At 35.2% G+C, this 23,129-nt stretch overlaps 2 protein-coding genes across 10 annotated transcripts; both read left to right on the plus strand.

Moving 5' to 3' along the window:
- Positions 1-4,236: 4,236 nt before the first annotated feature.
- Positions 4,237-14,934, plus strand: LOC111996190 (protein LPA3). 9 transcript variants are annotated; one of them, XR_010632622.1, is made up of 11 exons: positions 4,237-4,550; positions 5,073-5,120; positions 5,211-5,250; positions 5,420-5,520; positions 8,297-8,489; positions 8,561-8,659; positions 9,230-9,347; positions 9,546-9,673; positions 11,116-11,180; positions 11,368-11,425; positions 14,173-14,934. XR_010632622.1 is itself a non-coding variant. In XM_065782469.1 (9 exons), the coding sequence occupies exons 1-8, from the start codon at positions 4,299-4,301 to the stop codon at positions 9,664-9,666; spliced, it is 972 nt and encodes a 323-aa protein (XP_065638541.1). In that variant the 5' UTR covers positions 4,237-4,298; the 3' UTR covers positions 9,667-9,673; positions 14,173-14,932. The 9 variants fall into 9 exon arrangements, 2 of the variants coding, with proteins under 2 accessions (XP_065638541.1, XP_065638540.1); XR_010632618.1 differs by lacking the exon at positions 14,173-14,934 and adding an exon at positions 11,541-11,792; XR_010632621.1 differs by lacking the exon at positions 14,173-14,934 and adding an exon at positions 11,555-11,792.
- A 4,193-nt stretch (positions 14,935-19,127) lies between these two features.
- On the plus strand, positions 19,128-21,043 carry LOC111996206 (UDP-glycosyltransferase 73B4). Its single transcript, XM_024028161.2, has one exon. The coding sequence runs from the start codon at positions 19,289-19,291 to the stop codon at positions 20,825-20,827; it is 1,539 nt and encodes a 512-aa protein (XP_023883929.2). The 5' UTR covers positions 19,128-19,288; the 3' UTR covers positions 20,828-21,043.
- Positions 21,044-23,129: the final 2,086 nt, after the last annotated feature.

Below are 23,129 nucleotides of genomic sequence, written 5' to 3' on the forward strand. Positions count from 1 at the left end.
GATAGATAGATAGATACCTTAAAACTGAAGCCCCAATAGTAATCATAGCGGCAGCGAAATTTATTGGTATGAAATGGGTAAAACACATTCTTGGCTTTATAATTTAACAGTCCAAGTTCACACACCTGAGACGACCTAAGATCACACCTTCAATATATTCAATATATTCATATGCTTTAGAATAAATTTCCAAATCATATAACCCAACAAAAAATAATAATAATAATAATAATAAATTAAATAAATACTCACTGCTGGATACAATCTTGCACTGGAGGGCAGGGAAATTGTACTATCACTATCAGTTGAAGATGAAGATGAAGATAAAGCAACGTAAAACCAAAGGGCAAAGAAAATAAGGATGAAAGGAAAGACAAGGCCCAGAGTGCATCGCAGCGCCCGCAGACGCTACCCTCTCCTTCTTCGTCTTTACACCTCCATCTCCGCCTCCGCTTCCGCCTCCACCTCCGCCTCCCTGCGAATCATCAACACATTTACTTCCGCCAAAGCAAATTCAATGAATATATAATGACTTTTTTCGGGGAGTTGAGTTAAAGTGCCGACCACCGGACCATTTATCCGGTGAGAGCGGTGGCTTCTGAGACCAGAGTGAGTGCAGAGGGATTTTTGTCTGTTTTTATATACCTGTGATAAGTTAGGTCCATGAGAAAATATCCACGAGCAGCAAAATATTAAAAAAGGAATCTAAGTAAACAGCAATTACTTTACCTAAATTTTGCTCATAACTTATTATTATTCATCCTTTCACCTTTTTCTCCTTTTAATTTTTTTTTTTTAAGTCTTGTTAAAATCTTCTCAAAATAAGAAATACAAACAAAAAAAAATGAAAAAAAAAAATTAGAATTCAATAGAGAGGCTTTAATGAACCTTGTTTTGTTGTTTTATAATGGAAGGGGAGGAGGGATTTGCAAAGGATATTTTACCTTTACTATTGAAAATGTATCTCATCAAACTTTTATTTATGATCTTTCTCTCACAATATAACTTAAGCAAGTTATAAGAGTGACATCTTGTAAGAATGTTTTATAAAATAAATTTTTACCCTTAACCCTCTCTTTTTCCTTTTTCCTTTTTTTTTTTTGGTTTAAAAAAAAAACCTATTCTTTTTATTATTCCAAATTAGAGGAATTTAAAAGAAAGAAGTTGTAGACCCTTATTTTACCCACTTAAGTCCCCGTTCCCCCACAACAATATCACTAAGTTGTAATCTTTACTATCTACTAGCTTTTGAGCACGCGTGTGAACGCGTGCTCAAAGGCTCTTCTACTTTTTGGATAAAAGTTAATAATTTGAATCCATTATAATTTGAGATTACTACATTTTCTAATCATAAAATACCTAGGAGTGTGATGCAAAAAATATTTCATCCTCAAATACATAACACTCATCACACCCCTAGTTATTGTATGAAAGAAATATTTCATCCACAAATGCATAACATTCATCACACTCCTAGGTATTTTATAATTAGAAAATGTAGTAATCTCAAATTATAATGGATTCAAATTATTAACTTTTACCCAAAAAATAGAAGAGCCTCTAAGCACATGCGTGAGCGTATGCTTAGAGGCTAGTTGAAGATTACTAAATTATGGTTTGAGATATTTTCTAATAAATAGTAATAATAATCCCTTAAATTAAATTTGATAGGTTTTTTAAAAGAAAAATTAGAGAGGGATAATGATAAGTTAATGAATAATAATCATAACCTAAAAAATAAAACTAGGAAAAAAAATTAATGAATTTTGTAAGGAAAAAGTAATGAATAATTTCATTCCAAATTATATAGATTTGATAAATTGAAATTTGAAATTAAAATGTTACCAAAAGTGATAACTTTGGGAGATTTAAAAAATATAGTGGTTGAGAATTTGAAAAATATAGTTGCTAGAAATGAATAAACGAAAAACAATCACAAAAAAAAAAAAAATACCCAGTACTTGATTTATTGAAAGTAACGTACCATACAAAAAGAAAAAAAAAAAAAGAGATAAAGATAAATCACTCCACACTTTACACTCTAAATACTAATTACAATCTTAAATATTTCTAATCTACTTAATAAAATAAAATTTACAAAAAAAAAAAAGTGAAAAAAAATTATCAAGTACTTGATTTCTTGAAAGTAAAGCACCATACAAAAGAAAAGAAAAATATAAAGATTAATCACTCCACAATCCACAATTTAAATACTAATTACTATTTTAAATATTTATAATCTACTTAATAATATAAAATTTACATAAAAAAAAGTAAAAAAAAAAAAATTACCCAGTATTTGATTTCTTAAAAGTAAAGCACCATACAAAAAGAAAAGAAAATGAAAAAGATAAATAACTCTACTGTTCACAATCTAAATACTAATTACTTTCTTAAATATTTATAATCCACTTAATAATATAAAATTTACAACAAAAAAATAACCAGTACTTTATTTCTTGAAAGTAAAGTATCATACAAAAACTAAATAGTTTAGAATTAATGAACATAAAAAATTTTAAAAATATATATAATTTACATTTTCTACTTAATAATATTCTTACAAGACTTTTTAAAAAGTAAAAAAAAAAATATAAGAATGACTATCAATAATATTTAAATTATATACGTAAGAATTATGCTATGCATTTTAATGTATATATTTTAAATATATCCATGCATATACATAGGATTACAAACTAGTTCACATTAATAAACACCAAAATTCTTCCACTTCAAACTAAATTAGTTTCAAATTTACCCCAATTTAAAAGAACTAATCTCTGGGCATGCGCTCACATGCGTACTCAGAGGCTCTTCTATTATTTGGATAAAGGTTAATAATTTGAATCTATTATAATTTAAAATTACTAATTTTTTAATCATAAAATACCTAGGGATGTGATGAAAAAAATATTTCATCTACAAATGCATAACACTCATCACACTTTTAGGTATTTTATGATTAGAAAATGTAGTAATCTCAAATTATAATGGTTTCAAATTATTAATTTTTACCCAAAAAAATAGAAGAGCATCTAAGCGCATGCGTTTAGAGACTAGTAAGTGAATAAAGCAATTTGAAAACCAGTAGAAAAGTGGTCTTATTTTATAAGCAATATTTTAAAAGGAATTAGAGTTGTATTTTTACCGGCAAACAGGAGAAGCATTTTAAATAGTACGTACTACATAGTATAGATAGAAAAATAGGAAAAGCAAATTGAACGTTATATTTCATTTCGTTTTATCACAAAATCTTGGAACAAATAGCGTTCAAGTATTGGCATTTATAAGCGTAGTACCCCACTCTGTGGCTCGTGCGACACACATAACTGAGGTTAAAAAATGTTATCCGCAACCACAACTGCATTTGTTTCCAAGGTTCCGATTGCTTTTCCTTCTCTTCCACCACCAAATCCATCCGTAAGTACGTGCGGAATAAACAATGATGGGCAATGAACATAAAAAATTTTAAAAATATATATAATTTACATTTTCTACTTAATAATATTCTTACAAGACTTTTTAAAAAGTAAAAAAAAAAATATAAGAATGACTATCAATAATATTTAAATTATATACGTAAGAATTATGCTATGCATTTTAATGTATATATTTTAAATATATCCATGCATATACATAGGATTACAAACTAGTTCACATTAATAAACACCAAAATTCTTCCACTTCAAACTAAATTAGTTTCAAATTTACCCCAATTTAAAAGAACTAATCTCTGGGCATGCGCTCACATGCGTACTCAGAGGCTCTTCTATTATTTGGATAAAGGTTAATAATTTGAATCTATTATAATTTAAAATTACTAATTTTTTAATCATAAAATACCTAGGGATGTGATGAAAAAAATATTTCATCTACAAATGCATAACACTCATCACACTTTTAGGTATTTTATGATTAGAAAATGTAGTAATCTCAAATTATAATGGTTTCAAATTATTAATTTTTACCCAAAAAAATAGAAGAGCATCTAAGCGCATGCGTTTAGAGACTAGTAAGTGAATAAAGCAATTTGAAAACCAGTAGAAAAGTGGTCTTATTTTATAAGCAATATTTTAAAAGGAATTAGAGTTGTATTTTTACCGGCAAACAGGAGAAGCATTTTAAATAGTACGTACTACATAGTATAGATAGAAAAATAGGAAAAGCAAATTGAACGTTATATTTCATTTCGTTTTATCACAAAATCTTGGAACAAATAGCGTTCAAGTATTGGCATTTATAAGCGTAGTACCCCACTCTGTGGCTCGTGCGACACACATAACTGAGGTTAAAAAATGTTATCCGCAACCACAACTGCATTTGTTTCCAAGGTTCCGATTGCTTTTCCTTCTCTTCCACCACCAAATCCATCCGTAAGTACGTGCGGAATAAACAATGATGGGCAAATTGGTCTTCAAAGAGTCACTGCGTCTAAAACTAAAAGTCTCAGACTCAGACTTGTCACTAACTCGGTTTCTGGGGATAGCAGTGCCCCAGTTGACGTTGACGTGCCATTCCCTAGTGATTATTTTGAGCTTCTTCAACAAGTAAGCTTCTTTTGAAGTTATTCACAAATTTTGGAGTGTGATAATAATAATAATATTAATAATAAGCTTTTTGGTTCAAGTTTCGAATTTGGGTGTCTATTTGTTGTTTTTGTTGTTGTGTTGCACTTTTTGCATGTACCCATTTGATCTTATTTTAGCTGTAAGTAGCATCAGGCTTCTTTTTCATCATGAATAGCTGTATACAAGGGAGGGAAATTTTTTTTTTTTGGAAGATTGGTGTTTCAGGGAAAAACTTTGTTGTGGATCAAATAGTTTCCTTTTTAATATAAGGTGGGAGATGAATGATGATGTGCCAATTCTACTTATAAATTTAACCAAGTAACACTTGATGATAATGGATGAATCAAACTTAGATGAAAAATGGCAGTACAATGAAAACTCAACTGGAACCTCTTGGAATCTTCAATTAATTGATTATGATTTGTTTGAATGAATCATCTTTCCTTAGTAGCTATTGCATTACTAAAATTTTATCTTTTTGGGCTATTTAACAATGGACAGGCCAGAAAAGCAACTGAATTGGCTTTAAAGGATAACAGACAGTTGATGGTGAGTTAGTACTGGGTAATTTCCATTTGACTGAAAAATGAAAGCTACAAGGTCAATTGTGGGTTGTGACCAAAAAAGTATCTGTTACAGGAGATTGAATTTCCAACTGCCGGACTTGAATCTGTACCAGGTTCTCTCCAATTACCTTGTGATATATATATATATATATATAACTCATATATTGCCTATAACTCTATGTAACTCATATATTCCCATCATCTTATATTGCCTATAACTCTAACTCATATGTTCCCATCATCTTATATTGCCAATAACTCTATATCACTCATATATGTCAGGTGATGGGGAAGGAGGAATAGAAATGACTGGAAGTATGCAATTGATTCGTGAATTTTGTGACAGCTTCATAAATCCAGAGAAAGCCTCACGCACCAGAATAGTAAGCTTCTTCGTTTAGATCAGTACTCTCCACTCCTTCCCCCTTCTAATTTGCCTTTGGGAAGATGCAACACTTGAAACACTGGTAACACAAGAGGGGTTTTGTCATTTGTGGTGAATCAATGCTTGACATTATTTTGAAAATAAGTACAAGATATGGGAGTCATTAAACTGGACCTTAGAATCCTTTCAATTACATATTAGAGAAGATGCTATTTTCTTTGACCAGCTCTGTGTCTTCTGTTTGAACTCATTGATCAGTACTTCAAAAGCTAGGTATGCTTCCCATAACTGATAAAGAGACTACTTTTCATATTGTAAAATGATATGTAATTGAAAATTATATATTCTCTGACCTGTTAATTACTTCTGACATGAATTATAGTGTTTTTGAACTTATTTATGATGGATTCTATCGCAGTTTTTATATTAACAAGTAAGTAATTATATAAATTGAGGAATGATAAGGAGTAAAATAATGACTATAGATATGATAAAGATCTAAATCTAACTGTAAACGAAGTATATTCTATAGCTTTATCTAAATGTTGTCTCAAGAATTGTGAATCAATGAAATCCAACTGTAATGTTCTCTGCATAGTTTATTTGACTCATATCCTCAGTTAGTTGGACTGTTTTTATTGATACTAGACCAATCTATGGCAAAGGTTGCAGATGCAAGGGGGGTTTGTGAAATGGCAGTAATTATGGATGCTTCAACATATGATCTTAATTAACTAGTATATTTTATTCCTGTGTGACAGTCACAACAACATTTCATATTCTAGCCATTTTCTTATTGGGCTTTTATTCTCTCATGTCAGTTTTTTCACATTGGTTATTGCACATCCATTATTATATATTAAAATGTGGACATTCTCACATCAATTATGGATATATGTGTGAAATAATGGATGTAAACCAATGAAATGAATCACAGACACAGACACAGACACGGTGACCCAAGCAATTTATGAAAAATTATAACATGAAACAACCAGTACGACACCAGTATGACACAGGTACGACATGGGTACGACACTCTAAATGAAGTGTTTGTGCTTCCTACATGTAAACTAGTGTGAAAGGGTATTTTCCTTTCCTTATTTTTGTCAACTTGTTTCAACATCACCATTAGATGTGTAGAGGTTTGGATGTGAGTTAAATCTGTCCCATCTTAGTTCCCTCATAGTCTTCTTTGAAATTGGCAGCAATAGAATTTCATGTTGAAATATTTTTCAGTTCTATGTAATACCGTGGAATTAGGAGAGGATGAGACATTGAGAGCTTCCATGTCCATTGCATTGCTACAAACATTTCCTTTGTGAGGGGCTCCATAGGTATGGTTTTGTGTGGGGAAATGATACTTCTAACATTGTTCTGCAACCCAAAAGAGAAAGATAAATGAAAAAGATTGTACGTGCAAGTAATTTGGTAAAGTTACCAAGAATATGTTTTGGGATTTGAAAGCTTTAACAACAGATCAAGTGCTAAAAGAGTGGTATGACAGTTTTTGGTGCAGTTGCTACCTTTTGGGATCATGGTAGTGACAAAGATGATACATGGAATCTTTACACAAACATTGAATAGTTATTGGGAAACCAACTTAAAATGTTTTTGACTTTTGGAGATATGCTATCAAATGGGATTGTTAATTAATTAGTTTACTGGAAGCTCATATTGGGGTCTTTTTCCTCCTTTTTTTCTTCTTTTTTACTTTCCCTCCTCTACTTCTTTGCCACAGATTTTTTTTTTTTTTTTTTAAATGTTAAATTGGTCAAAATTTTTATTAATTGCATCTGATTCAACATTTAGTGACTGGCCAACTTTAATAAAATGATATATATTATTGAATCTATATTTTACCTTAAGAATTCCAAAATAGTTTTTTGGATCTCTTTCAGTATAGGAATGATGAAAATATATAGGAAACAAAAGAAATAAATAAGAGAAGAGGGAAAAATTGCTGTTATATATTTTTCCTAAAGATAAACCCTTAGAATTGCAAATGTCAAATTAAGACTGGGGAGTAGCATCATTGCAGATGGGGTTTGGCCATGGAAAGGGCCAAAAGTTTGATCAGACAATTGGTTTCAAGGCATTTTATTTATTTATAAGGTTGGCCTTATTGATTAATGTGTAGTTACTTACACTAGTTGCAATCTTTTGTCTTATTAAAATTCTCTTTTGCTTTTGTCTGTTATCTAAATTTATTATCATTTTATTATTTCATAGTTTATAATATGTGACTTTAATTTAAGATGCATCATAAGCACCATACTAGTAACACGGGCTAAATCCCCATTAAATGCTAACCTTCTTTTGTGAATCAGTAAGGAGCTGTGACAAAATAAGGCTTTATTTCTCCGTTAACCCTAGTTGACTTTGGATGGCTTCCTCCGAATATACTTTGTCTCTTGTAAGCTGTGTGGGAAAGAGTTTCAAACCGCAGCACCTAGGCTTCTTTGTTAGTGTGCTTTTGTGAAAGTCTTTGGGTATATATGGGATTATGAATTTCTTGAAAGAGTTCTTGTGCCATATTTGTAATCTTACTATTTCTTGGTGACTTTCTCCTCTTTGCCACCCTTGGACATAGGCATATTGCTGAACTAAATAAATTCTTGTGTTTTGCGTGTGTGCTTGTTGATTTATTTTTCTTTAACTGTTATTGGTTTGAATCCTTGAAATGCTACTGCACAATATTGTTATGTCTCATTAGCTGTATTTAATTCTAACAGCTAATTTATTTATACAAACCTTTAAATAAAAATTTTCAGTTCTTCCCGGAGGCCAGTGAAGTTCAATTTGCAAGACAATCAGCCTTTGAAGGAGCCTCCTTTAAGTTGGACTATTTGACGAAGCCATCATTTTTTGAGGATTTTGGTTTTTCCGAAAAGGTGAAAATGGCAGATCGAGTGAAGCCAGAGGATGAACTGTTCTTGGTTGCCTATCCATATTTCAATGTCAATGGTAGCTTCAAATATCCCAACTTTTTTATATCACCCCAGAATTTTTATGTCTGATATTCTCTTGCATTTCAGAAATGCTTGTGGTAGAAGAGCTGTACAAAGAAGCTGTTGAGAACACAGCCAGAAAACTGATTATTTTTAATGGAGAACTTGACCGTATAAGATCTGGATGTATCCTACGTCAAATTTACTCTTTTCTTTTATAATCTTGATCTTGAATTTAGAGTACTCAGTTATTTGCTCAAGTTAGGTGCTAGGTAAAAGTTTCTCGAATCTTGATACACACCATTATATTGGATTTTACTAAAGTAATAAGCACTCAATTCACTAATTGTCCATGATTGGCATTCTCCCATTCCTCTTCAAAAGCACCACTTGGAAGTGAAAAATAAAGATTTTCCTTTTGGTTGAAAATTCACATAGTTGTGCCCACTGGAACTTACTGGTGATTTGTCCCAAAATATAAAAAGATTCATAATGAAGAGTTGATTAAGTTGTATAGTGTTTCAACTTGCAAATGAATTATAAGAAGCAAGTTGGTCCACCTGCTGGATTCTGTAGTGCCTTTTTGCTCTACTCAGACAACAATTGTTCTCGAAGAATTAATCGCTTTGTCCTGAGCTGGCCAAAATTCCAAAACCTTGTGCCCAGTGCCCATAATGTAGACTTTTTGTTAGCATCTGCAATATTAAATTGTGATTAAAGATCTACTCACACAACAATGTCCTTGAATGAATTAAGATTATCCATCTTTCTTCTACCCAAAGCTGGCCAAACTTTCCAAGACCCTCCTGCCTCTGATGGAGACTGTATATTACATTCACAATTTCAAGGGACGCAATGGAGGAATCCTTTTCAGGTCTTGTAATGCCAATTACTGCAAATTACTTTGGTTTATATAGTAAAATTTCTATTTTCTTTTACTTGTCAAGAAAAAAAATTTGCTATCTTTTAGTGCTTTCAACACTTAGAAAAAAAAATTTGTGGGTAGTACTATTTTACTACGGCATTGAACATTACTTTTTATTTTATTTTATTTTTTAAAATGTTTCTTTAGGTGCTACCCTGGTCCCTGGAAGGTCCTAAGAAAAGTGGGGAGTAAATATATATGTCTACATCAGCAGGAAGTTATGCCATCCCTCAAGGAAGTGGCCTTGGATATTCTAATCTCAGCTTAGACGACTGGTACAAACTATTCTTTGAGCAAGTTCAGTTTATTATACATTAGTAGTCAAGAAATTCCATGCTCCTTTTATATGTTTGACCTGTCAATATAACAGAAAATAACTTCTTAAAAATTACTAATGTTAATAGGACAAAACTTATATACAATATAAAAGTTTCTGTTCTTTAGGTTCCCCTTTTAAATTTTACCCACCTGTCTACTTAAATAAAAAAGCTAACAGCCATTTAACACCATATGGTTCTTTCTTTCTTTTTTTTGTTAGACATTAAAACCCAATTAGAAAATCACTGAATCCCATCCTCTTCCAATTTCTCAGTTCTCACCCAAAATCCCCAATCTCACACTTCTAAATCAATCTCAAGAAATGGGAACAACTTTCACCACAGACCCTGCCCAAAGCTGATTTTTCTCAAAGTTCTGGCTTGTGAAATGAATCTAGAAACTTTGCAGGCTGGATTTGTTGGGCACACAAGAGTTATAAACTTTAAAGTTGATTACAATCTCTTCAATGTTGGGCTCATGAAGCTCCCACATTTCGAAATGCGAGACTCAGCGTTAATGTTCATTCAAAACACATGCTGTTTATGCAAACCAGAGCAAAGCGAACATGAAGAAAGGAAACGAACCATCATGTTTGATTGATTTCTGGATGCAAGAGACTGTGAAAGAGTTGGCAGCTTTACCTGAAGTCAGCGAAACAACAAAAATATTTCTTTTTTGGTGCTGGACATTTTTTGTAGTTAGTACTTGGGGACTAATTAAAGAAAACATTGATGTTTTTCTCAATCTGGGTTTTAGGGTTCCTGTTTTCCAGATTTTAATTCATTTCCTTTGGGAGATTTTTAGGGGGGTTTGACTCAACATGCCTGATCGCAATTGAAGAAAAAATCTATGAGGAAAATTCGTATTATATACCCCGATCCTTATGCCACCATTTCCTAAAGCGATGATGAAGAAGAATATGAGTTTAAGACAAATGATTCAATGGGTTTTATAGCAATGTCAAGGAGATTTTGCTTCTAGGACTCCAACATGATTCATATACAGATACTTGTCCACTGCCTCACACTGGACGGTGGACTTCGTCACTCCTCTGGGTTGTGATTCTCCAAAAGAAGTACGAGAAGATTGATAGTGAGAAGTTGGAAGACATTGGGGCTATGTGGTTTTTCTAAATGGGTTTTAATTTCTTAAGAGAAGAAAAGAACTAGACGGTGTTAACACTCTGTTATATCTATTATTTAAATAGATAGGTGGGTGAATTTTAAAAGGGGTTCCTAAGGAACAATAGCTAAGGCATTGTATCTAAGTTTTGCCCATATCAATATGAAAACCCTAGCTGCAGCTGCACAGTCAAGGAAGGAATTTTCTTGAAGATCACATACCATCTTTTATTTATGTGTGTTTCTAAGCTTAATGATCAAATGCTTTGATTTCATAGGTTTCTTAGATAAAATTTTGTGGAGCAATCTACCGGCCAGTGTCTTGAAATAAATTTCCCGTTTGGTAATTTTCTTAGTATTTGGGTCACTCTATGGTACTATGACATTTTTCTATTGTCACTTAAATTTATCTCCATTAGCTCCTGAATAATGAGCTTTCTGTCTGCATGTTTTGTCTTTGAGGCGTGATGTACGTGTTTTCCTGATCCAACTGAATATTCATTCATTTCAATCTTTTGATTTATGTGCAGTTTTTTGAACTCAGCAAGTCTTTTCAATTAATATCTAGTTATTGAGACAAAAGCTAAGGTACACCATGCAGACTGACATATGCAAGTTTTAGCAGTCATGTTTCTTCTTTTCTCAGCTAAGTTAATTTAAGCATACAATTTTAATTTGAATTGAACATCTTGGTCACTGCAAGATATGGGGGCACAGAGTGCTCGGACTACTTGTACAGGGTGTTTTCCAAGAGGATCGAATCACCTTCCAGCTACATCATTCTTCTTTGTATTATTTATGAGAAAGCATGGACAGAAAATCTAGGAGAACAGAAGTTGGTATTGCTCAATGGCTTTTAAATGTAAATACCAAATGTATTAGTGATATTTTGATACTAACATATGAAGAAAAACAATAGCGTTAGATACTGATATTTCTTATAATTTTTTAGTTCCTTACATTATTTTTTATTAATTCAGTAGTATTACTAAATGACGTGCGATGAAAGATGCTTTTTCTTATCAACTGCCATCCCGTTTGAGAAATGAGGCTTGTTTCAAATGACAGTATAAATGGAGTACCTAGAATTCTTTGACCCTAACAAGTTCATATTGCAGATTACTAAATGAGGCTTGTGTCTTTCTTGGTTTTGCCCATGCTCAAAAGGATTCATATGTCTCAATCCATCTACCAAATGTTAACTCATGCAGATTAGTGGCTAAAGGCTTTCGTCAAACTCAAACGTCACCTTGATGGAAACAGAGCTTGATACAAAGCCAGATTAGTGGCTAAAGGCTTTCATCAACAACAACACCTTGATTTGGATGAGAGTCATGACTCATGAGACCTTTAGTCTTGTAATTAAACCTACCACAGTTTGGTTCATTCTCTCTATTGTATTCCAATTCAAATGGTCTCTTCACCAATTAGATGTCAAGAATGCTTTCTTACAATGCATTCTAAAGGAAGAAGTCTGTGACAACTCACTGGTTTTGTGGATTCTACTCACCCATATCAAGTTTTTTCGTTTGCACAAGTCTCTATGGTTTCAAACAGGCTACTCTTTATCTTTTACACTTGGGCATTCATGCCTTAAGTGCAAATCCTTCTCTTATGATCTATCATCACTACTCTTCAATTCTCTTACTACTCCTATACGTTGATGATATCAAGCAATGATTCATCCTACCTCACTTTCTTAATTCATAACTTGGGGTTTATCTTTGGGCTTAAGGACCTTAGTCCACTTCATTACTTCCTTGGTCTCCAAACCCACTATAATTTGGTCTGTTTGGTCATCAATCAAAATATCCCAATAACCTTTTTATTCAACATAACATGTCTCATTCTAAACCTTGCAATAAACCCTGCATTCCCTCCACTTGACTAAACAAATCAAATGGCTCTCCCTTATCTGATCCTGCATCCTCTCATTTTCTCATTGGAGCTCTTCAATACTTAACCTTCACTAGACAGATATTATTATCTTTGCTGTTAACTAAGTTTGTTAATTCATGCAGTCCCTTATGTTTCATTCCATTGTAGCCAAGTATAACTTTTTGATTTCCTCAAGGTTCCCTTGATCATCAATCAAAATATGCCAATAATCTTTTTATTCAACATAACATGTCTCATTCTAAACCTTGCAATAAACCCTGCATTCCCTCCACTTGACTTAACAAATCAAATGGCTCTCCCTTATCTGATCCTGCATCCTCTCATTTTCTCATTGGAGCTCTTCAATACTTAACCTTCACTAGACAGATAGTATCTTTGCTGTTAACTAAGTTTGTTAATTCATGCAGTCCCTTATGTTTCATTCCATTGTAGCAAAGTATAACTTTTTGATTACCTCGAGGTTCCCTTGATCTTGGCATCCTCATTAATCCTGGTCCTCTTCACCTATCTACCTTCATTGATGTGGATTGGGTTAGGTGATCTCTGATCGTCGTTTAACTTTAGATTCTATTGTCGTCTTGGGCTCTAATCTCGTTACATGGTTTTCCAAAAAGAAATCTATGGCCCCCTGCTCCTCAATCTCAGCAGAGTATTGTTCACTAGCCTCTACTACTGAGTTATGCTGACTTTGCATGCTACTTAGGGAATTTGAGCTTTTTTATCCCTCATCTACCTTGCCTTTGGCGCAATAATTGTCACAGCCCTTGCTTTAGCTTTCAACCCTGTCTTTCATGCTCGTACGAAGCACGTCGAAGTGGATTAACATTTTGTTTGTGAGAAATTTACTCACAAGGACCTTGAAGTTACGTTTAACTCTAGTTCAGAATCTTCAGATCAATTGGTAGATATTCTCCACACAAGGCCATTCTACGTCTCAGCTCCTTCATCTTCGTGCCAAACTCATTTCCCTCGTGGCCATTAGTTTGAGGGGAGGATGATAGCATGCACATTCACTTTCAGTCCAAAGCTAGCAATTATACACATAAAGCTCCAGTTCATAATAGCATTCCAGCTCAGCCCACCTTGTCCAACTGAGCACCTTCCAACTCAGCTCAAATTGATCAAACTTCAGTTATTGTTTAGTTAAGGTTACAGTCAGTTACTAATCAGTTTCAGTTACTAATCAGTTACAAGTTATTATAGAGCTAGTTTATGTGTCTTTAACCATGTGTAGAATATTAACCTCTATATAAAACTTTGTACTCATGTATCAAAATTAATAAGAATAAGAAGCAAAATAAAAACAATCATCTCAAATCTTTCAATTACTCTCTTCCTTCTCTCAAGTCACATGATTAATCATCTGCAGAATCTTTGTTCAGATAATTTCTAATTTAATGTTTCTTCACATGGGTGCTTTTGTTGGATTACTTCAGGCCAAAACCAAGGGATGGATTACACCTCAACAAGATTTGGAGGTCGCATACCTAATTGATGCAATTGGAAAAACTAGGATGTTAACAAGCTGCACCAGCTATTGTAAAAGCAATCCATAGATGTTATTCAAAAAATTATCTTGCCTCCAACCTCTCATAGAGAGAAAAACATGGGTTGGAAACATGCAAGATGCATACTGCATTAGGTCTTCCTACCACCAGGTTTATCATATGCAAATAATTCCTCTCTTTTTTTTTTTCGCTGGATTTGCAAAGAAGTCTTGTTGATGAAAGTAATTTATGGAGGAAATTGTGGTGGTTGGAAATTCACCAGAGGCACAAAATGATGCTATGGAGAATAGCAGCAGGTGTTCTTCTAGCCACAAGAAAGAACCAGCAGCAGTGTAACCATCCTAGCTACAGTATATTGGATATTATTTGACATCTTAGAAATACAAGTTGTTTCCACAAAGATAAGATCAAACATGTCCTGGTTTCCATGTTTTTCACATGTTCTTGTTTGTTATCATGTTGGATCTAGGATGTTCATAATCTTTGCATACATTAGGGTTTTTCAATTCAATAACATGTTCACATTCTCTAGAATAGGGTCACACATCACATCTATTCACCATCTCTTTCAATATCAATTTATGCATGTCTAGAATAGGGTTTCATTGTACTCTTGGATTTTTACTTTGTAATCACATGTTTTGGATAATATAAACTATTTGAATGATGTGATATGATTATTGCCTACCACAGTTTAGAAGACTAGTTTCATTAGGTAAGTTAGGTGCTTGACACCTTCCCAATCTTGTAATCTAGTCTCTGAACTTAGATCAAAATTTAGTAGATTGGACTTATCCTTGTAATCTTCTCTTTATAGATTGTAACTAGAAATCAAAACATTGTATCTAGGGTTAAAGCAATGTAATTTTTGGTTATTATCAAAGAGATGTACTATTTCTATGGGAGTCCAACTCAACTGTAAACCCAATCCACCTGGTAAATTCGACCAGAACCGAGCCGATCGCCAACCAACCCGACTACTCCAACAATCGGCGACGAGTCTTTTTTTCCCAGAATCCAATCTGGTCAGTTCGGTCTCGGATCTTCTCCCCAAAACCCGAAAAAACCCGAACCAACTGAGATACATAACATTTACCGGCGAGAAGTTTTAGATCCGGCGAGATCTCAACTAAATCCATGAAATCTCAACCGGATTTGGTGAGATCTCGTCCTTTACGCTCAGATCCAGCTACAATATAGTGGGTTTTGCTCAACTAAGGCTTAGATCCAATGAAAATATGTTGGGTGTTGCTTAAATCTTGTGAGTTTTGCTCAGATTTGTGCCGGATTTTTTTCTTAGATCTCGTGACTTTGGCCCAAATCCAGTGACTATTTGATGTTTTTTTGCTCAGATCTCGTGAGTTTGGCACAAATCTGGCGACGATTTGATTTTTTTTTTTTTTTTTTTGCTCAGATCTAGTTAGTTTCGCACAAATCCGGCAAAGATCCGGCGAAAAATACAAATTGCTACCCAAAAGGAACCTCCAACAGCACTTTGTTGGCTTCAATCGATTCGACTGCCGATCTTTCCAATCCGATCCAACCTAACCCGTTGGTTTTTGCGGTCGGCAGCGGGTTTTCTTGCCGGAAACCCGATGTCATCGGGTTGGTTGCGTGTTGGGCACAGACCCGACCTAGACCGACCCATGGACACCCCTAACTATTTCAATTAATCAATAACAATGATGTATATTTTTCAATTCTTTTAGTTTCTTATTTTCTCTATTAAAATAAATGACGACTCCATTGTAAAATCCTTGACCTAGGAAGGATAATAACAACAGTAGAACCTCCACGCCTCTCTTGAGAGGCAATAACACAACTTCACTCATTTGCATGGAATATGGCCAAAACACGATGTGATATGATAAATAAGAGATGAGATGTAAGGTAAGTTGTAAAATGGTACTCTAAAATAGATAGAGTAGCTTTTTAGGAGCATTAGCATCTAGGATTGCAAAAAATATTCTATTTTACCAAATCTACTTTATCTCTTATATCATCTTATTTTATAATACACCCAACATCCTAATTTTTATTTTACTATACACTATGTTAAAATAATATATCTACACAATAAAATAATATAACCCAAAAAAGGTGAAAACAATAAAATAAAATAAAAATTAAAAATAGGTGAGAGACAATAATGTGAGAGAGAGAGAAGAAGAAGAAGAATAAGAATTAGAAATAATAAAGAAGAGGTGAGAGAAAATATATATATATATATATATATTTTAATATCATCATGCTATAGTAACATTCTACTTATAAGATGTTACTGTAGCTGAGTTGTAAAATGTTTTAAAAATAACCTTCTGAGTAATGCTCTATTTTTGTGGTTTGATGGTATAAAATAGCAATTTGGGGGTTGTAAGCATTCACAGCAGTGAAGGCAAAATTTTAGCTATTTAGCTACACAAAAAGTCACTTTATCTATTTTACCTACACACATGTTGCAGCAGTGGATCTATTTTAACTTTCAATACAATAAAATAATATACACATCACAATAAAATAATATAATCACTACAATAAAATAATATATTATACTATCAAAAACAAACAACCACAACACCAACCACATCCACAATACCATCAGCCACAGCCACAGCCACAGCCACCACCGACACCACCACCACCACCACCACCAGTTCACAGTAGGAAGAAAAAAAAAAAAAAAACTCAAATCTCCGATGAAATTCGACCACGCCGGTGGGTATTTCAATGACAGGTACGGAGGGTTTGGTTGGAGCCGGTCCGATTTGGGGTCTGATCCGTATGGGAAGCGATCGGAGGAGTCTCCGCGCTGCGATTCGATTCACGATGATGGTGCGTATGCGTATGAAGGTGGCAAGGTGAAGCCGTATGGGGCTCAGGGCACCGCGCCGAAGTCTTCGACGTGGGCGCCCACGTTCGGCGACTATGGGAGGTCGATCGGTTTCTGTTCCGGAAAGGATTCGACGGTGACTTCGAATTTGAGCAAGATCGTGAGGGCTGTCCCCAAGGCCGAAACTCAACAAGACGTGAAGAATGGGGTCCAGAAGTTTCGGGTGAAGTTGCTGCCGGAGAGTCTTGGTCAGAACACCATGGATGTTCTCTGCCAGGTATGACGATGAGCTTCAGTGAAGGAGAGAGAGGGAATGAGAGTGAATGAGAGAGGGAATGAGAGTGAATAAAAAAAAAAGGGGCTGGAATAAAATATTATTATTATTTTTTGCTCCAAGCTACAGTGCACATCTATAAATAGATGTGCACTGTAGCCATTCATCTAAATTTTTTAAGTATAGCTCCACTGCTGTAGGGGTTTTTTTGTGTTTGTGGAGCTAAATTTTAGCAATATAACATTATAGCTACACTGCTGTGAATGCTCTAAGATACTAAAAGCTATTTTTTTTAGCACCGCAAATGTGAATGTTTTGCATTTAAAACATGCCAAAATTTAGAAAGGCATTGGGATTTGGGTTAGTTGCAAAAAATCCCTTGGGGTTTTAAGGGTTTGTTTGGTAATATTGTTTTAGTAATGTTATTTAAGTGTTGTGAAAATACATGTAGGTGAAAAGTTTTATGAAAATACGTGTTGTGTTGTTTAAACAATATAACCAAACAGGCCCTGACTCTTCCTTGTATACCCTAAGATTTTCATATTCACCAAATTGAGCCCAAGGTTAACTTTTATTAGCTTTTATGAACAGAAAAATCATCCCAACATATTTAGAATACTCATCAATTTAATTCACGTCATTGATCACGAGATGGTCATAAAGCAAATTTTAACATACTGTAAAGTGTAAACTAACATGCATTTTAAACCGTGTGTCTAGCCAATCAAATATAGTGATTGATTACGGCTTTAAAGTAAATTTCAACTTCCCTATCCGTTAGCGACTTTTTATTTAATGGGAAGGGTGGTGTGCAATTTATTAGGTGCTCCACAAAAAAAGAAAAAAGCACTTCAATGTCGGCCAAAATATTATATACCAATATTTGAAAAAATATGAATAAATCTACTATTATTTGTATTCATATTTAACAATTTATCATATTTTTTAAACTCGAGTTTGTTGTGTAATTTAAATTATTTTAAAAAATAGCCTTAAAATTTATCGTGCTATTTTTTATGGAATTCAAGTTCTTAGAACTGAGTCACATAAAAAATTCTAAAATTTTTCTCCAAACTCAAGTTTTCAATTAGTAATATATCTCTATTTATTTCAGAAACAGGATTGTAAAATATTTTTAAAAACAGTAATATTGGACCATTTTAACCCTCCATGGTCAATGCTACTGTTCTAGCCTTCTGAGTCTTGTATTGATTTATGTATAAAAGCTATTGCAGATACACTATTACACAAATATTTTTTAAACTGAAATTATGAAAAAAAAAAAAATAGCGTAACAAATACTAGCTTGATCTATTTAACAGTAACCGACAAATATTTTTTAAACTGAAATTATGAAAAAAAAAAAAATAGCGTAACAAATACTAGCTTGATCTATTTAACAGTAACCGACTCGTTTCCCATTGAAACGGGAAATCCAAGACCGAATGTGGACACGTGTTTGCCGTATCCTATTATGTTTGCACACGAATCGAGTTGTTAATTAGTTCTGTTCTTACATGACTATTTACTTCAGCTGAACAAACTTTTCAGTTACAACACTTGAATAAAAGTCAAATCTACCGGCCCCACTCATTTTTAATTAACGAATGGTAGCGTACGTATGGGTTTCAACCGACATAAAAAGCAAGAAAAGAAGCATCTCGCCTCTGATATCTCACACCTAACACTATACTATGCAGCTTCTTCAATCACCTACCAGTCGCTTTGCAATTGCAAACCTGTATTCCCATAGTCATTAATTTCCTAACACTACGATTCTACGAATACAAATACTGTGCTCTACTTCCTTTCTTCCTTCCTAACTAAGTTTTCTTTTTCTTCTATAAAAGAAATCTGTCTCTCAACTAAATATTTTATAAGGTTCATTTGCCTCTTAGCCAAGCCTTAGATCATAGTGAGTCAAGATAGATTGTGAAAAAATGTCAAGAAGGGAGATTTGGGTAGTTCCATTTTTTGGGCAAGGCCATTTGTTCCCATGCATGGAGCTATGCAAACACATAGCTTCTAGAGACTTCCAATCCACTTTCATCATCTCCTCCAATCTCTCCACCTCCATCCCCTCTTCTTTCTGCCAACACCCTCACATCCAAGTCATCGAAATCCCACCCTCTATTCCACCACCAACACTGGCACCACAGCCTGCCTCTGCTTCTGACCCCATGCACCAGCACCGTAAACACCATGAACAAATGGCCCTCGCGCTTCAAAACCTCCTCTCCACCCGACCCGGACCCAAGCCCGTTTGTGCCATCCTCGACACCATGATGGGCTGGTCCACTGAAGTCTTCGCTAAATTCCACATCCCAACTGTTGCTTTCTTCACCTCTGGTGCTTGCTCTGCAGCCATTGAGTGCGCCACGTGGAAGTCCCACATAGAATTAGATTCAATAAAACCCGGAGAGACCCGTTTACTCCCCGGGTTACCCGAAGACATGGCTCTTTCCTATTCCGATCTTAAGCGCCGCCCTCATGGACCACCAGGCGGGCCACCACCACCACCACCGCAACAACGACCATTCATCGGTGGCCCAAAGAAAATGGGTCCACCAAAACTAGGAAACCAGCCACCATGGGTGGAGGAGATAGAGGGTGTCATGGCTTTGTTAATCAACACGTGTGACGATCTGGAAAGTCCATTCATTCGCTACCTCTCTGATCAGATTGGGAAACCAGTCTGGGGCGTGGGCCCACTCTTGCCCGAACAGTATTGGAAGTCAGCAGCAGCAGGCTCACTTCTTCACGACCGTGAACTTCGTACCAACAACAGGAAGTCGAATGTTACCGAAGACGAGGTCATCCAATGGTTGGATTCGAAGCCACGTGGGTCTGTTCTGTACGTTTCTTTTGGTACAGAGGTGGGTCCCACCATGGAAGAGTACCCACAATTAGCTGATGCATTGTTGGAATCATCGTCAACAACGTTTATATGGGTCATACAACCCGGTTCAGGAAGGTCCGGTCCACCACGTGCATTCCTAGGGCCAGAAGGTCAACCCGGTTCAGAACGAGAAGAAGAAGAAGAGGAGGTTGGTTATTTTCCTCATGGTTTGGATAGCAAAGTCGGCAATAGGGGTTTGATAATACGTGGATGGGCACCACAGTTGTTGATACTGAGTCACCCATCAACGGCTGGATTTTTATCACACTGTGGATGGAATTCAACTGTGGAAGCCATCGGCCGAGGGGTCCCCATTTTGGCATGGCCCATTAGAGGGGATCAGTACCATGATGCCAAATTGGTGGTCAGTCATCTCAAACTTGGGTACATGATTTCTGATGATTTGTCACAAATGGTTCAGAAAGAAGATATAGTGAAGGGAATTGAGAAGTTGATGGGTGACGAAGATATGAAAAAGAGAGCACACGCATTCAGCATTAAATTTCTACAAGGTTTTCCAACAAGTTCAGTCACTGCTTTAGATGCTTTTAGGGATTTTATCAACCACAAAGCTGCTTAGGCCCTTTAATTTTATATATGTACACGCAATCATGTTTTTTTTTTTAATCCATTTTTAATAACTCTACTAGACAGTATAGACAGCCCCACAAAAAGAGAAACAAACTAAAATGTATGGCTTTTATAAAATCCTAGAATGTTATATTCAATTTCTAGGAATCTGTTTCATAGGTATTTTGTTAACTTATTTTTAGCAAAAGTACTATTTTAATCCCTACATTTTGAAATCACATTTAATTTAATCCTTACATTTTGGTAACAGTCAATTCGATCCTTATTATTTTCAACGTATAGTCAATTTTAAATAATGTTAATTTTTTTAGGAGAATTGTAGTTGTAAGGATATATGTAGCCCAAGAGGTTTGGACAATGGCCCAATGAATCCAAAACAATAAATTTGTTAGAGAGTGAGCTAGTTATTGAACGTTCAATGAGTTAGAATGTAAATCGCAATTGGCTAGTTGGTGTTAGAATGAGTAAGACAAACAGATTGAAAAGAAAAGTACTCCTCAGTCAGGTCTGAAGATGGTATGTTCTAATATATTTCTCTTAGACTCATACAAATATTCAAGTTCTTGGTTACACAGTAATTTCTTTTCTGATTTTTCTCATCTCCCATCTGTAATGGAATCCTCCCCCTTTTATCCTTCCCCTTCTATACTCCATTGCCTTTCTTTGATCCCAGCATTCCACGTGTAGATCAGATTATTAATTTCCTTGATACTTGTCTCATTAGCACATTTCTGAAGTATTTGTGAGTAGTTGTAAGACTGGAAGTCACTGTTCATATTACTTTCATATTAATGCAGCCAGTTAGTTAGATGCAAAGCATTCAATGCGGTGGTAACAACATTCTTTCTAGATATTTCTCAATTCTCTGTTGACTCACCTCTCTCTAAAGTTTATCCTCCCAAGCACGGTTGCCCACTACAAGTAGTTAATGGGTAATCGGACTTCAGGCTTCCCCTTTGTTGGCTGAGGAAAGGTTGCTCCTCGGACAACGTCACCTATTTACTACAATCAGACCTCCTCCTCGGCCCAATAATCTACTTGCCTTCACTAATACGTACCTGTCTTCGAACTCTTTGACGTCCTCAGGTGCGGCCCACGACCCAATATCCTTATCTGGGCCTTTTATAGTAGTCATTAACTACAAATAGCCAAACTTACCCACACCCTCCACATTTAAGCTCCTTCACCGATTTGGCAAGCATGCTTACCCACATCGCCGACACAAAAAGTGACCACTCATAATGTCACTGTTCATATGAGAGAGAGAGAGAGAGAGAGAGAGAGAGAGAGAGAGGTAAATAGTATTTGTAGATTATTTTAATATGGGGAGAGAAATAAAAATAGAAGTTTTAATAGTAAAGAAAAGTTATAGTGATTTTTTTTTTCTAACTAGTTAAAAATATTACTACATAAATATCTCATCCATTCTCTTCATGTCAGGGTTCAAATAAAGATCTCATGTTTAGGGGAGTTCATAGTACTGTTTTGGGCCATAGTACTGCATTTTAATAGATCGGTCACAATGTAGTGCAAGGTGGCTTTAGACCATGCAATGCGATGCAGTTCAGTCAGTTTTCGTGTATATATATATATATATATTAAATATGTATATATTGAAAATTGTAGGGTCCGGATTTGGGACACTCCTTCAGGTTGAGAGAGTGGACCCAAGTCCAGCTTGCCCTTCAATGAATTTATAGAGAGTGGGCTCAAGAACTAGGCCCTAGTAAGGGGTATAACTGCCCTGCATGGTTACATGTGGATTTATCAACTTAAACATGGATTGGGATGCACAATGATGCTCCTCGGACTGGTCCTCCGGAGCTTGATGTTCTTATTATTTCTTTTTAAGATTGATTACAAAGATTCAGAGGGTATAAGTCACTACAAAACTTCTTAATGCCGATCTCCCGTCCCCCTTTCAGGAGAGACTCCTTATGTTATATACCTTTCTAAACTGATCCTAACCCTCCATTTGTCGATCAGTCAGGCCACCACTTGAGAGCCTGTCCCATCAGCCGCATCTCTATTCTTTCAGTGGGTTGCAGCACCCAAGGCAGCACTGTTCAGGAGTCATGTCCTCATTAATGCGGCCAGGACGTTAGTTGAGGGCATTCAATGCAGAGGTGACAGCTCGCCTAAGGCTTGCTCCTTCGCCGTGCTCCCGTCGCCGACGCGTGGCACTGGTCCCTCTCCTCCTCGGATATTCAAGAAGTCTTCTCTTTGGTAGGGTGGTGCTCGTGTTCTTCCGAGGTCTCGGATGCTCGAGGACGGGGCCATCCTTGGATATG

This window comes from Quercus suber, unplaced genomic scaffold, assembly GCF_002906115.3.
Source record: "Quercus suber isolate HL8 unplaced genomic scaffold, Cork oak 2.0 scaffold_303, whole genome shotgun sequence".
In the NCBI taxonomy this organism is placed as follows: Eukaryota; Viridiplantae; Streptophyta; class Magnoliopsida; order Fagales; family Fagaceae; genus Quercus; species Quercus suber.